At 33.8% G+C, this 14,607-nt stretch overlaps 2 protein-coding genes across 3 annotated transcripts; both read left to right on the top strand.

The window, feature by feature from the left end:
- Positions 1,959–5,584, top strand: LOC105177015 (ribosome biogenesis protein BRX1 homolog 1). 2 transcript variants are annotated; one of them, XM_020698765.1, is made up of 10 exons: positions 1,959–2,059; positions 2,149–2,367; positions 2,529–2,670; positions 2,771–2,849; positions 2,976–3,100; positions 3,349–3,450; positions 4,101–4,169; positions 4,247–4,345; positions 4,626–4,788; positions 5,528–5,584. In XM_020698765.1, the coding sequence occupies exons 2-9, from the start codon at positions 2,168–2,170 to the stop codon at positions 4,755–4,757; spliced, it is 948 nt and encodes a 315-aa protein (XP_020554424.1). In that variant the 5' UTR covers positions 1,959–2,059; positions 2,149–2,167; the 3' UTR covers positions 4,758–4,788; positions 5,528–5,584. The 2 variants fall into 2 exon arrangements, with proteins under 2 accessions (XP_020554424.1, XP_011098330.1); XM_011100028.2 differs by lacking the exon at positions 5,528–5,584 and having other exon boundaries at positions 4,626–5,061.
- Positions 11,875–13,930, top strand: LOC105177014 (CBS domain-containing protein CBSX5). The gene is made up of 2 exons (XM_011100027.2): positions 11,875–12,313; positions 12,868–13,930. The coding sequence occupies exons 1-2, from the start codon at positions 11,985–11,987 to the stop codon at positions 13,721–13,723; spliced, it is 1,185 nt and encodes a 394-aa protein (XP_011098329.2). The 5' UTR covers positions 11,875–11,984; the 3' UTR covers positions 13,724–13,930.

Raw genomic sequence — 14,607 nt, 5'->3', positions numbered from 1 at the left:
TCTCCTTCACCACCTACAACAACAAACCTCGCAAGTCAAGAAAAACTCCCACATTCAACCCAGAAAAGCATTAGAATTTCTGAAAAGGTCTTCCATTTCTTCTCCAACGGATTACATATTTTCAAGAAAACAGTGTAAACAGAGAAACGCCATCTGGGAAATGATCAAAAGGGAGTGAACTGAGATACTTACTGTATCTTTGAGGTCCAAAGCTGCTTTCTTGAGCCCTTCGGAGAGGGTTCTATAAGGAAGGTGGAGAAGCTTGGTGAGTGAATCAGAGGCAGCAACTGCGGCTGATTCTACAGACGGTGTTTCCAGGATGTAATCAGGCATTTCGTTAGGGAAGAAGCGATCAGCCATTTTCTCCAAGATTATTTTGTTCTTAGTGGATTTTCTTCACGAATTGGGTTGTTGATTCTTGGGGTTTTTGAAACGGAGCTGAGAGCTCTTCCAGCACTTAGGTGAGTGATGAAGCTTGTGGAAGCTACGGGCATCTGGCCACAAACTAAAGTGGTTTTAATGAACTATTTCCCGTTTGAAAGAAAAAGAACATTTTTTGTTCGCAGGTCTTTGTATATTTGGTCTACTTAGTCACCCAATACTCATATTTTTGTTCTATAATTTTTTAAAAAAATAATATTTTTAGTCTCTGACACATTTTCATTATATATTTAATCGAAAAAACGACATGACTTTAAATACTTAGATAAAAATTATTATTATTATTTCTAGATTATGAGATCAAAAGTAATAATCTTATAACAAATGGAATAAAAAAATAATAGGATCTAACGATCATGTATATTGTAATGAAATATATCTTGAATCATTTTCTAAAATTTATGATATTAAAAGTTAGAATTTCATAATCAATGAGATCAAAATTAAAAAAGTTCTGTTACAGGATGAAAAGAGATCCTATATCTTATATTTTAATGACAATTTTTCGACTCATTAGTTATAGAATTTTTATTAATGAATGTTGAATCCATAAATTATAAAAAAATAATTTAAATTTTTCCATCACATTTAATTAGTATTTTAACTAAAAACACCAAATAGCTGTTTATCAAAAGATCCAAGTTAACAACCACATAGTTTTTTTTATTATTATTAACATACTAAATAAATTCAACAAAATAATTAAAAGTGATAATTTTTATAATTTACGATACTATTAATAAAAGAAACCGTGATTGATAGGACAAAAATGTATAATTTGGAAGTTTAAGTATTTGTAAATATTTTATATTTGTGATGTGAATATGTGACATTGATTTTTTTGTTTTATTATTATCCCTTATAACAACTACAAAAATAATTACAACACAAAATTATCACACAATAATTATTCAATAATCTTAAATTTTATTGATACAAGTAAACAAGGTATATAGTATGATAATTTTATTTATCTCATATTTAATCTATCATTAATTTGTACTAACATAATCCCATCACTCGAAGTAAACGAGCCCATAATATATTAATCTACACCAATATACTATATAAAAAAAAAAAATTTCACTCGCAAATGGTTATCTGTGACACTATTATACTAAAATTTAAATTACAAATTGTACGCCTGACGTTTGGATCAATATAATTATTTATTTATTTCAAAGTTCACATTATATTTGGGCCGTTAATATACTATTATATTTATTCTTCACTTTCACTCGTGTTAATAATTTGATCCACTTTTAATTTTATATTTATTTTTATTTATAAAATTGATATCTTATCTATTTGATTATATACACGTAAGTACTGCGTGCTACGATGACTACTTTGTATATAATAAAAAAATAGTTCAAATATTTGTTTTTTCACAATTTAATTATTACTTAAGAGCCCAACTTTGTTATTGGGCCATTTGGCAGAAAGTTGGAGCCCAGAAAAGCCCATCAGGAATCGGTTTGTTGGGCCGGACCTATGAAAAGCCCTTCTGTCTGCATCTATGGCGTAGTAAAATTACAATTGCTTGTTAACTGAATTAGGGTTTAGGGTTTAGTCTCATCTCTACTACATTCCTCTTTTGTTCTTCGTCCGGCCACAGGTAATTCAAGATTGAACTTCTGTATAGATACAAACGAATGTTTTCACATTAGTACTTGTTACGATTTTTGTTTTTTTCGTTGTTGTTAGGGAGATTCATTGTGTTCAAATGGGTAATAAGCGAAAACACAGTGAAGCCGAGGCTGCGGTCGATGTGAAGAAGGACGATAGTGCGCCAGAAAGGCCGAAGAGGACGCTTCTTGGCTTTAAGAACAGTGATGAAGATAAGAAGGAGAATGACAGTTTTCGTGTGGGTTTTCGGAATAAAGAGAAAGTCTTGGTCACTTGTTCGCGCCGCATTAGTTTCAGGTGTTTTATTTCGTTTCTTGAATTTTAGTGAAGAGGATTTCTTCATTTGACGTTTTTTTTAGTCGGTATTGGATTATGCTGGTCATTTTATGTTGATGGGGCTTGCTTCAGCGGCTTGTATGGGCTTATCTAGTGTTTCTTTGTTGGATATGGATGTTTAGGTATCGGCATTTGATGTTGAACTTGGTTGACCTTCTGCCTCACTGTAAGAAAGATAACAAGGTCGAGTCCAAGGAGAGTAAAGGGACTGCTTTGAATGAGCTCGTTGAGCTCAAGAGCTGCTCTTCTTGTTTGTTTTTTGAGGTATGTGTCATGGAAGTACCTAAATCTTGTGTTGAAATCCTGATTATAGATACAAAAGTTGAGCTATGTTGTCATGGACTCATATGCAGAAGTCTCTCAGTGCAGGAAAGGCAAAGACCTCTACTTATGGATGGCCAAGTGCCCCAATGGTCCTTCTGTCAAATTTTTGGTTAATGCGGGTATGAGTGGCTTTATGTGAATCTTGTATTAGGAGTTCTTGTGGTTTATCAGATCCATAATCTCTGGCCACCCTCTTCCTATGAGAGAACATGGGCTAATTCTGTATCTTGTTTGTGTGTTTGAAGTGCACACGATGGAAGAATTGAAACTTACTGGAAATCATCTGAAGGGTTCACGTCCTATCCTGACCTTTTCATCCAACTTTGATAAAAGCCCTCACTGGAAGCTTTTAAAAGAGATGATTTCTCAGGTATCTGTGGTTATTTGAAGAATATTCATTCAATTCTTTTCATGTTCTGAGCACTGAAGTTTGAATAGTTGTCTTCTGACTTGTTTCAGTTGCAATTGATTAACAAGTCACTGTCATTTTTATTTTACTTTTTAAGTTTCTTATCTGCAATTCCATTTGTTGATCCCCTTGGTCTCATGAGTTCCTTAATATCTTTGTTTGTTGCTTTGGGACTCAAATGCCTGTGTTTCATGCCCTTCTTTGTTCAGATATTTGGCACTCCAAAGGATCACCGGAAATCTAAGCCTTACCATGATCATGTATTTGTCTTCTCAATTGCTGATGACCACATATGGTTCCGGAATTACCAGGTTGGTGATGAGAATGCGTAAATATGAATGATTGGGTTTTAATCATATAGAAATAGGAAGCATATTTGCGTTGAATCATCTAGTCCATGATTCTTGTAATATGCAATTCATTATTTGACTTGGTAGATATAGAAGGTTTGTTCCGCAGAATTAGCCAGCGTATGTATGGATTAATTGTGTATATGAAGTGCTTATCAAGTTATTTATATTCCAATTACAGTATTGAAGATTTTTTAAGTTTCCAACTAGTAGCATCGAAAATATGAAAGTGATAATCTAAGTAATCTGAGTAATCTTCTGAAGCCATATTAACACTAATAGAATTGTCAAGTTATATTAGTAAGCATTTCATCTTTCTGTATTTCCTATTTTATCTCTATTAAGTTGATCTAGATGATTCCACAATGAAGATTTTTCATTATTCCAGATTTGCGAGTAGTGTTAGTGAAGGATTGAAACACCCCCCCTCCCCCCACCCACGCACATAGACACACAGAGAGAGAATATATATCACAAACATCAACTGTTTTATGTTCCTAAGGAGGTATGAATTTGAACCATTTTCTGCTAGTTGTTGGGTATTAACAGATCTCGTGGGTTGTTAGTATTCTTGAAATATTTATCATGATATCTTCTTTTTCTTGAAGCAGATATCATGTCCCCATGGTGGAGCACAGAAACTAGACCGTGGAGACTTGGAAAAGATGACATTGGTTGAGGTTTGTCAAGGAACAATATGTTTATGTACACCTGGATGCTTATAAATTGTTTGGACTGACATGGTTCTGTCGGATAGGTTGGCCCAAGATTCTGTCTGAATCCCATTAAGATATTTGGTGGCAGTTTTGGTGGTCCAACACTATATGAGAATCCATTTTATGTCTCACCAAACCAGGTTAGCTGTTCAAGTAGGGTCTTAGTTTGCTTTGTAATTTCGTGTTCTCTATGATTTTTGGGCTGCTGGGAGTGAAAATATCACGTAGTTGCTTTTGCTTCTGGTGGGATGGTCTATCCTAATTGATGTGGCTCTGCTACCTCTTTGCCATTTTCATTTCGTCCTCTTATCAGTGCATGTGTTATGTAAGGCAGTCATCAATTTACATCGATTTTTTAATAATAAAGCATAAATTTCCAGGCTGATGAGTCTAGCTATATGTTGTTGCTAATGTCACCAGATTCGGTCATTGGATAAAAGGCAGAAGGCTGGAAAATATGCAAAGAAAGTTAAAGCCAAGACTAGGAGGAAGATGCACGAGCTGGAAAATCCCCTGGAAGTTGATGAATTTGCTGATATGTGGAATGAGTGAAAAGCTAATCAAACGTAGTCTCAAATGCTCGGTAAAGTCCGCATACAGTTACATACCTTCAGCACATTACTCGAAGGATAGAATGCTATCGATGTTTGTTTAGTAGCATCTGAAAGTCGATGATTTTTACATAGTTAAAATGTTTAAAGTGGTACCTGATCTTTTCGTCTCATGGTTAACTTCAAACTGCATAAGCTTAAGGCTTAGGTCGTTGCGCAGTTTTACTCTATTTTGTTTGTCGGATGCTGAAATCTCACGATCACTATGGTAAATGCTGCTTGCGCATGCGAATTGGATCGATACATACGGACTCGATTTAATTTGTAAGAAACTGTTAATTTTTGTTGAATTATTATTACCCGCTGAAAATGGATTGGAAGAGAAATTACTTGGTTGGGCTGACTACTGCAAATATTGTATGTGTGTGGTAGCGGGTAAAATTCATTTTAATTCCTGCTTTTTGATCATAACTTCAAAATAGTTCCTTGCTTTTCAGTTCTCTAAATTAGTCCCTCTAACGAGTGGTTTTCCTATATTTACCCTTATGATACTCTTCTTCTTCTTTTTTTTTTAAACATAAGCTGGAATCCCGCCATATGCGTGGAATCCCCGTCAAAGATTCTCAAATAATTAACTTAGTTTGAGATTGAAAAAAAATACTAAATATTAATATGAATAATTAATGACGTACCGATAAATAAAATTATGGAAACGAAAATAACCGAATCCAAGCAAGAAAGATGTCCTGAATTGATGTTTTGCCTTTACAGGGTGTATTTTTATCCTTTCAAGAGAAGATGTAACATATCCCTGTCATCATATACATACAAAAAAAGGAGGAGAGGGTGAGAAGATGCTCTTATCATGTGATGTGGTGTATACAGCCGCAGATCAATTGGTGTATGTCTCATCTCCTCCACTTATTTGAAAGGTACGGATGGGATGAGCTGTACTCCAACACTCTATATACATATATATACTCATCAAGCCAATCACGACCCCACATCAATAATTGAGATGAACTTTGAATGTCCAAATGTGCATGTGTTCATCACTTAAGCTAATCATGAAATTTCAATCTTATAATAGAAAACTTTCATCATTTTAAGAATGAGCAGACTACTATTTGTTGACAATAAAACTTAACTTAATTTCAATGTAAATTACAATCACTTTTATTTTTTTAAATTTGGTATAATTATAAATACCTCATCATTATTTAAAAAATTACAAATACTCCCCTCGTTTTACCATCCGTCCAACTACGAGTCCGTTTCGTTAGCTTTCGTTAGGTTTCCATCCAATTTTTCTGTTGAACTAACCAAAATACCGTTTTGCATTATAAATGAAAATTTTGTATATTTTTAAAATTTTTTAAAATATTTTTATGAACTAATATTGAGCCTATGGAATATTTATTTTACCCAATCTAATATTCTTTTATATTTATTAAAAAATCTCAGCAAGGATAAAATAATAATACCCACTTTACTATTTATGGACTACATAACTATTTTCTATTTAGAGGGGGGTATTTGTAATTTTTCAAATAATAAAAGAGTATTCGTAGCATACCAAACCTCAAGGAAGGTAGCTGTAATTTACCCTTAATATTAAAGTAAATTACATCAACGCTCCCTTATATTAGATTTAGTTACATAAACACTCCATATATTTATAAAGTTATGATACATTCCTTAAGAGATCATAGTGTAATTACCTCATCGGATGTTTGTTTAAGACTTCACCGCTGAATATGGAATGTAAATGTTTAATTATAATTACAACTATAACTTCGAGAGGTATATTTTTGTAATTTTATAGGGATATTTGTGTAATTGAATTTAAATTTAAAAAATATCAATATAATCTACCTTCAATAATAAATAGTTCATTGTTTTTGCTGTCTATACAATCTTTTTAATTTTTATTCTTAGACGTAATGATTTATTTTAGTGTTTAAATTTTAAAATATATTTAATTCATACTATAAATGGGAATTTGTATATTTATATTTTCAATTTCATATTATTTTAATTTATTCTTATATATTAATTATTATTTAAACTATAATTTGATTTAGAACATAAGACGAACGTACTTTCGGAGTTCTGGATCAACAGAAGTCGAAAGTATAGTGTTTTAAATACATGATTTTGATAATAAACTTCAAACATATATTATTTTTAATCCAAAAAAAATTACGAGACAATCTATCTATCAATTCAATCATTTTTCTCGTGGAGATTCTAACCCCTCATATATTTGTCATGAGGTGCCACCATTTTTTAAATCTTGTCGTTTCAATCACTGTACAAATGATTTTTAATTTTTAATTTTTGATTAATTATCAAATTTGTTATAGTGATCGTTTATACCTCATAGTTTACCAATTTATTAATATGGTGTTAGAATATTTTAGGGTCGAATTTGATAACTTTCTAACATAGGTTGGGGCCACGAATTATTGGATCAGGTGTGAACATGATAGCATATGTACTTTTCGTAATAATTTGTTTGCTATTATAAAACTTAGTCAATGAAGATATATAATTTAGGCTGTTGATTTTTTTTTTTTTTTATGTCGGGCGTTTTGTCAACATCACAAATTGCTCACGAGCTCTAATTTTATGTAATATTTTTTATGTTTGTTTTTGTCTAATAAATAGACTCATTCGTTAGTTAAAATTTATTAAATTGACTGATATTAGCTAAAAAGTTGAATGAATATATATATATATATATATTTATCACTGATTGACTTATTACTAACTTATTACATATTAAATAAATATTTTCTTATGAAACTAACCTTATACATCTTCACTCATACTGCATGCAATGAGGTATATCTTCACCTTTATAAGGGTATTTTGATTAGAAATTATTGCCTTGCAATAAGTGAGTAATAAGTCAATTAGGGTAAATATAAATTTTTATTATATTTTTTTTAGCTAATATCAACAAATTCAATAAAATTTAATTAATGGAGAATCTATTTGTTAGACAAAAACAAACTTTATGAGTATTAAATATAATTTTTCGAACCACAGAAAGTCTACGTATAATTACACCAAACCTTAAGGAAGGGCAGTGTAATCATCCCAAAAATCTTTGTATACACCCTACAAGGGGGACTTTTGGTACTGAATAGGTGATTACAATTACAATCTCAAGAGTATATTTGTAATTTTACCAAGAATATCAGAACATTTTGTGTACTTGAATATAATCTCAAGTGAGATTAGTATAATTTATTTTTATTTTTAATTATTTTTTATTGAATCGGTTACAATGCAATGCAATAAAATAAATAATAATTACCAAAAATATTGAAAAATATAAAAAATTAGAGAAGAAAAAGAGATGTGGAAATTGTGAAAAGAAAAAATGGAAAGTCAAGAAGATTGAGAAAAGAAAATTAAATAAATATTAAAAAAATAAAAATTGACGTACCCAAATTAAATGAGATATCAAAAGAGTATTCTCGCTTTATATATAGTATAGATTCTAAAACTAAGCAGCTTGCACGTGCATGTGCATTATAGTTATTGTCACTTCATATATTTATAAAATATACCCAAAATATAGATATACGTAAGTTTATTTATGATATCCATTGTTATAAAATACAACTCTATGTATATATGTACTCGATACGCATCAAAATCTAGTAGCACCAGTGTACCACAACGATTGGAGGATTTTCTTGAAATTCCAAGCATCTGAGTGTTGATCTTGGGCTTGCTGAATGAACCTGTGTTTTATCTTGACTTGTTTATTTATTTCATATCAAGATACTCTACGATGAAACTCTACTATACCTCCCCCGCCACTCACGCCCTGCTATTTTGGAAAATAATTAAAAATTCTCCTATATTTTAAAAATGAGTTAAATTAAAATCCCCCTATTGAGTATTTGATAGAAGATTTAAGTTTTAGATTTTCTTTTCAAGTGTTTCTTGATTGTGAAATTTGGAAAGTATCTTTCCAAATTTGTGAAGAAACAAGATTTTTTTTTTGAAATATTTTAAAAGTTCTTTTTTAAATTTATTTAAGTGATTTTATAATTTTTATTTCAGTCATCACTAAAATCATGAAAATAATCCGATCGTAGTTAAAATCATAACAAATATTGATAATCTGTGATTTAAAACAAAAAGAGAAAAGAAACTTAAATTTTTATATTACTTTATCTTTTATCGTAATTGATAGTATCAATTTGTTACGTTTTTTACTTGTATTAATTAACAAATAAAGGGATAATTACACCGTTGTCCCCTAAAATTTGGTGTAATTATATGTAAATTTTATGTGATTTGAAAAAATATATTTAATACCCCTAATGTTTATTTTCATAAATGGATCCCATTATTTGTTAAAATTCATAAAATTTTATTACATACTTATTTTTTTCCAATAGGATCCACAAAAAAAATCTCACTATTTGAACTGAATTTGGAGTGTTGTGCATTGGAGTGGTCAAATTGGCAACCTTATATAAATTCCCACTTGATTTTTGGTGTCGTAGTCAAGGCACATGGCGATGGCAGACCACCAGAAAACGCGTACACGACCCGTTGATGGAATAAGAACAAATCAATGTCTACAAAACTATCTGCGTCCTATGTATTATTTTGGTGTGTTATTGAGTAATTATTTTTTTAAAAAAGAAGGGAAAAAAGTCCATTGAATTTTTCGGCATTTAATTTCAGTCCATTAAATTTGCACATTTTCAATTTAGTCTAATAACTTTCAAAATCACTTAAATTAGATTTAAAGATGGAATTTCGGAAAATTTTACCTCTGCACAACTTTGAAAGAGCAATTTTAGTGATTTGTGCACAAATTTCATTTTATCACCCATGCTCGCTTAGAGTGGTATTAGAGCCTAAGTTCATTGAAGAAATATTTATTTATATTATATTTAGATATTTCTTTTATATCACAAGGGAAAGGCAATGGAGATTTCAAAGCTGAAGACAAGAGACGATATGATCTTAGAAGTCATTACCTCCATGAAAAAATGGGTCTTACGAGGGCTGATCTATCAGATTTACAGAAATTGACTGAATCCTTTTCCCAACTTGGGACTGTGGAATAAGTCAATGTTCAGACCTACGAAATCACTCCAATACTACCACCACTAAAGGGAAGTACAGGTTCTAATGATCCTTCACAGGATCATCCGATGAGAAAATTTACAAATTTCCACACCAACACAACACCAATATTTGTGGGAACCAGACTTAAAGAAAATCTAGGGAGAAATATAAGGAGAGCGATTGAACATACGCCTTGGGCAAAGACCATGCTCCAGCTCTTGCACCCATATGACCGTACCCAACCTAGATGTCATCGACTTTCGAAATATCAAAAAGCTGATAGATGAGCGGGTTGCAGCAATAAAGATAGCGACAACTACCTGTGAACTCAATAAAGAAAATTCCATAAAGCTAGTGGAGTTGAGCTTGGAGGGTTCTGTGAAGATCAGATGGGACAATACCCAAGAAGATACAAAGCCAGTATCCTTGCCAGAGATTCAAAGAATGCAATAACAGATCGACAAGGAACGCTTATTAAGATACACTTCATCGGATATGGATGTTTCGAGGATTGTAGAGCAAAAAAGGCTAGAGAGTATGCACAAGCTCTTTTTAGCCTAGAATTAAGGAGTATTTGTGCAGAAGATGAATATATCTACTAGTTTCTAAAGTATTTCTTCCAGAGTGGAGTAACAACAGAAGTAGTCGCTCCAATGTTTTCTGCAAAGATCTGCAGTCCATGGAGGGAAATGTTGATCTACTCATACAAAGTACTCGAATGACAACTGGATTCAATTGCAAGAAGGATATCTTTTCTTAAAAAGACAAGTTGAAGGATTGGTGTTATCAAGCATCTATCTAAAAAAATATGAAGAGGCCGATATGTAAGATCAAACAAACCCCTCTTTATTGTCATAACAATGATTTTTCAACTATTATAGGAGACTCAAGTGAGCCAAGAAATAGGAGAAAGTAGAGTAGTGACTCCTACCGTAGGAGTTCCAGACGAACCTTTTTCAGGAGAAGATCGTGTCCAAATCAAAAGCCAGATCGTGAAATCTGGACAGAGAACCGGACTGACAAGGACTTCATCCTAGGGATCTAGACGAACAGATGCAAGATCTACAAGAAAAACCCCTACAAAGAGAACTTTCAAGCAGGCCCATACCTGAACCTGTACGTTAGAAATGTTATATTAGAAATGTTCCAACCAAAACATGTCCGAGAGTGGTATTATTTTGGGGTACTAACTTCAGTTCATACTATGTTACCAAGTTTTCTAAAAATTTTAAAGCTTTCAGAATGGATTAGTGGGGGAGTCTATGATTCATGACAAAACAATCCTCATTTAAAACGAAAAGATATTCTGGAGCTAAAATTCATATCAGCCGCTCCAGAAACTGTAGAGAAAGGGTCTCATCCAGCATTCCATTTCATGAAGCTGCAGAGACCTGATATGGTAATTTCAACAAAATTAAAGTTGCCTCAAGAGAAGCTCCACTTGTGTCCGCCATAAGTGAAAATGATATTTCCACCAGAAGAGCTTGAGGTTTATGGATTTTCTCATCTAAATGAACAAAGTCAAGTGTCCATTTAAAATATTTTCAAATAAAATTAAATCAATCATTCCTGTTAAACTCCATGACAGAAAAAGACACTAAATTTGCTGAAAACTTATTTGATAAGAAAAGAATGCTAATATGAAAAAATAAACTACCAACAATTGAATCTACAAGAATGAAGACATGTAAAGGCCTTATTCTATATTTCATATTTATATTAGAACAAATATATATATATGTATGTAATTAGATAAACTTGGTAGATATAATTGCACAGATTTGATATACCAATTATTGGTAATATGTGAATTAATAAAAATCACATCAGCGAGTGTTGTGAGTTGGCGATTTCAGTGAAGGACAAAAAGGACAATCAGTGAGAAGTGGGGTCCACAGTCCTTCACAGCCTGGACAGTAGACCCCACTCCTCTTCACTTTCTAATACCGTATATCCCCCTCGTACAGTACAATTGGGTTTCCGGAGACCCTATAAATATGCGCATCTCATGTTCTTATCTGATCACTATCTCGCTTTCTGTTTTCCTTCTCTCGAAAAACTTTGCTTCATTTCTCCGCCGAGAAATTCTCGATTCCCTTTGAGTTTTCTCTCTGTTTTTTGCATGGCAGTTCGCTTGTTGGCGTATGAGGTGGCTGATCTCTGCCTAGGCAAGCCGCCGCTGCCCTCGCTGTCCTCCTCCGCCACCGTTGCCGACGCCATTGCCGCCCTCAAGGCCTCCCCCGAGGATTTTATCAGCGTTTGGAGTTGCGACCACTCGTCGAGGAGAAATCTGGACTGCGTGTGCGTGGGGAAGATCTGCATGGTGGATGTGATTTGCTATCTTTGCAGAGAGGAGAATTTGTCTGCGCCGGGTTTGGCTTTGAAGTCTCCGGTGTCTGTTTTGCTGCCGAGTGTCAAGGGCTTGGTGAGGCACCTTGAACCCTCTTCGAGGTATTGTGAATTTCTTGGATCCTGGAGTGATTTCATTCTTTTTTTTGAGTTTTTTGGAGCTTTATTATTGATGCACGGTCTTGCCAAATTTAGCTTTTGATTAGGTTACAGGGCTCTAAATCTGAATGGATTCAATTTTGCCACGTAGGATGGTGCTGATTCTTAAAATCATTCATAAATTGAAAAATTGAAACTTGGGAATTTTAGAATCATCACTAGAGGATCTAAACTGCGAATAGTTCGATTTGGACAGAGAAATTTTGTGATGATGGACGTTCTCCTTTTTGGCTCTGTCTCCTTCAATGTAATACATGTTGATGTTTTCCTTTTCTGGGTGCTAAATTGTAGTAGTTTTCTTGGATAAAATAATCCATATATTTTCCTAATCGATGACAGATTAACTCTAAATTCAATTTTGTTGAGCCCGTAAAGCTCGGGACAAAAATGAGAATAGCACCAAAAATGAGATTTTGCCTTTGTTTGTTTTATTCTTTGATTTAATCGTGTAAACGCTTTGATATCAAGCTCAAAGTTTGTTGCTTTTGCGTTTGCAGCTTACTAGAAGCCATAGATCTTACCCTCCAAGGTGCCCAAAACCTTGTTGTCCCTATAAAGAGCAGCACCACCAGCATTTCAAAGAGAAGGCAACTTCAGAAATCCTCGGCTTCCATTAGCCCGACCATTCACAACGGCCAAGAGTTCTGCTGGCTAACACAAGAAGATATAATCAGGTTCCTTCTCAGCTCAATCAGCCTATTCTCTCCCATTCCGATGCTCTCAGTCGACGCCCTCGGCACCATAAGCAATGATTTCCTGTCTGTAGAGTACTATCGCCCGGCCTCTTCAGCAATTGGGGCCATTTCACGCTCCCTTGTGGATCAAACTTCGGTTGCAGTGGTTGACAATGAAGGTACACTGATAGGCGAGATTTCCCCCTTCACTCTGGCCTGCTGCGATGAGACGGCCGCAGCTGCCATCACAACTCTGTCGGCCGGGGATCTCATGGCCTACACTGACAGTTGTGGGCCTCCGGAGGAACTGATTAGAGTCGTGGAGGCTAGGCTGAAGGAGAGAAATTTAGACGGAATGCTGAAGGAATTCATGATCAGCCCATTCAGTGTGGACCCGTCCAATTCCTCCTCCTCTGATGAGGAATTGCCACTTCCCACCAAGGCATTGTCTAGGCCTGACCGGTATAGCCGGTCGAGCAGCCAGTCAGCCCGGAGGAGGAGGAGGACCGAGGCAATTGTGTGCCATCCAGGGAGTTCTTTGGTGGCGGTCATGATCCAGGCAATAACGCACCGTGTGAATTACATTTGGGTGATTGAAGATGACTGCAGTATAGTTGGGATTGTAACTTTTGCCAAGATGTTGGAAGTTTTTCGCAAACATTTGGCGTCTATGATCTGATCAACTCTGAGGAGAGAGATCAGTATTCTTGGTAGAGTAAGAGTGATAAAACAATAGAAAAAGGGAGGAACATATTGTGAATATGAGCCTGTACTTGGAAGTTTACTGAAGTTCTTGTGAGACTTGAGGTTTCGATTATATTGAACACTGCTTGCTGGTTTGCCTTTCTTTTGACACTATTTAATACAAACAGTTGCTTTAGAACTATTTCTATGTTTAGGTGAAGACAATAATTGCAGGTACAAAGTGAGAAGGGGTCTGATGCTTTTAGGTACATGTTGCATTATGTCTACGCTTAACCCACCTCAACCCCCAAACACTAGTTATGGGCAATTCACACAAAAATTCGTGTCTGCGATTGCAATTTTGGGGGCATCTCCACTAGAATATCTAAAAAAAACTTGCAAATCATAGATAGAGAACAGGGCCATCTTCCCTTGGATTCATTTTTCTCATCCATTTTAACAGCCATTCCACGCAAAACACTAGTTTGGTAAAATAAGTGACAATTTAATGACCAAAGTTGTCGTCTCATTGTTTCATAATCAAAATAAAATTAATAGTAAAATTAGAGAACGAAAAGTTAATTATCTCGTAAAAAATCCTATTATGCAATTTATTTTGCAAGAGACGAAAGAAATAGTGAAAAAATAAAAAATATCTATACTATTATAAAAAAAAAAAAACCTCTTTTGGCGTACTTATTTTTTAATATCCAAATTTACCCTATAATTTTTTTTCTTCCATTAAAAAATGATCGAAATAGTAATTTCAATGTTTTCAATAATTATATAATTATATTTTTTTTTCTCTCAACCCACTAATCTATGTTTCTCTCTCACATTTTTCATATTTTTTTCCCCACAAACTTTCATATTTTTAAT

The sequence above is a fragment of the Sesamum indicum genome, linkage group LG14 (assembly GCF_000512975.1).
Source record: "Sesamum indicum cultivar Zhongzhi No. 13 linkage group LG14, S_indicum_v1.0, whole genome shotgun sequence".
In the NCBI taxonomy this organism is placed as follows: domain Eukaryota; kingdom Viridiplantae; phylum Streptophyta; class Magnoliopsida; order Lamiales; family Pedaliaceae; genus Sesamum; species Sesamum indicum.
This window is presented reverse-complemented; position numbering and strand designations above follow the sequence as displayed.

What these genes read in the sequence shown, in the direction of transcription:
- LOC105177015 (XM_020698765.1), top strand. Translation starts at nt 2,168, where the DNA reads ATGGGTAATAAGCGAAAACACAGTGAAGCCGAGGCTGCGGTCGATGTG. An exon ending in AAAAGATGACATTGGTTGAG is followed by an intron (nt 4,170 to 4,246) that starts GTTTGTCAAGGA and finishes TCTGTCGGATAG; the next exon opens with GTTGGCCCAAGATTCTGTCT. An exon ending in TTTATGTCTCACCAAACCAG is followed by an intron (nt 4,346 to 4,625) that starts GTTAGCTGTTCA and finishes TAATGTCACCAG; the next exon opens with ATTCGGTCATTGGATAAAAG.
- LOC105177014 (XM_011100027.2), top strand. Translation starts at nt 11,985, where the DNA reads ATGGCAGTTCGCTTGTTGGCGTATGAGGTGGCTGATCTCTGCCTAGGC. An exon ending in CACCTTGAACCCTCTTCGAG is followed by an intron (nt 12,314 to 12,867) that starts GTATTGTGAATT and finishes TTGCGTTTGCAG; the next exon opens with CTTACTAGAAGCCATAGATC.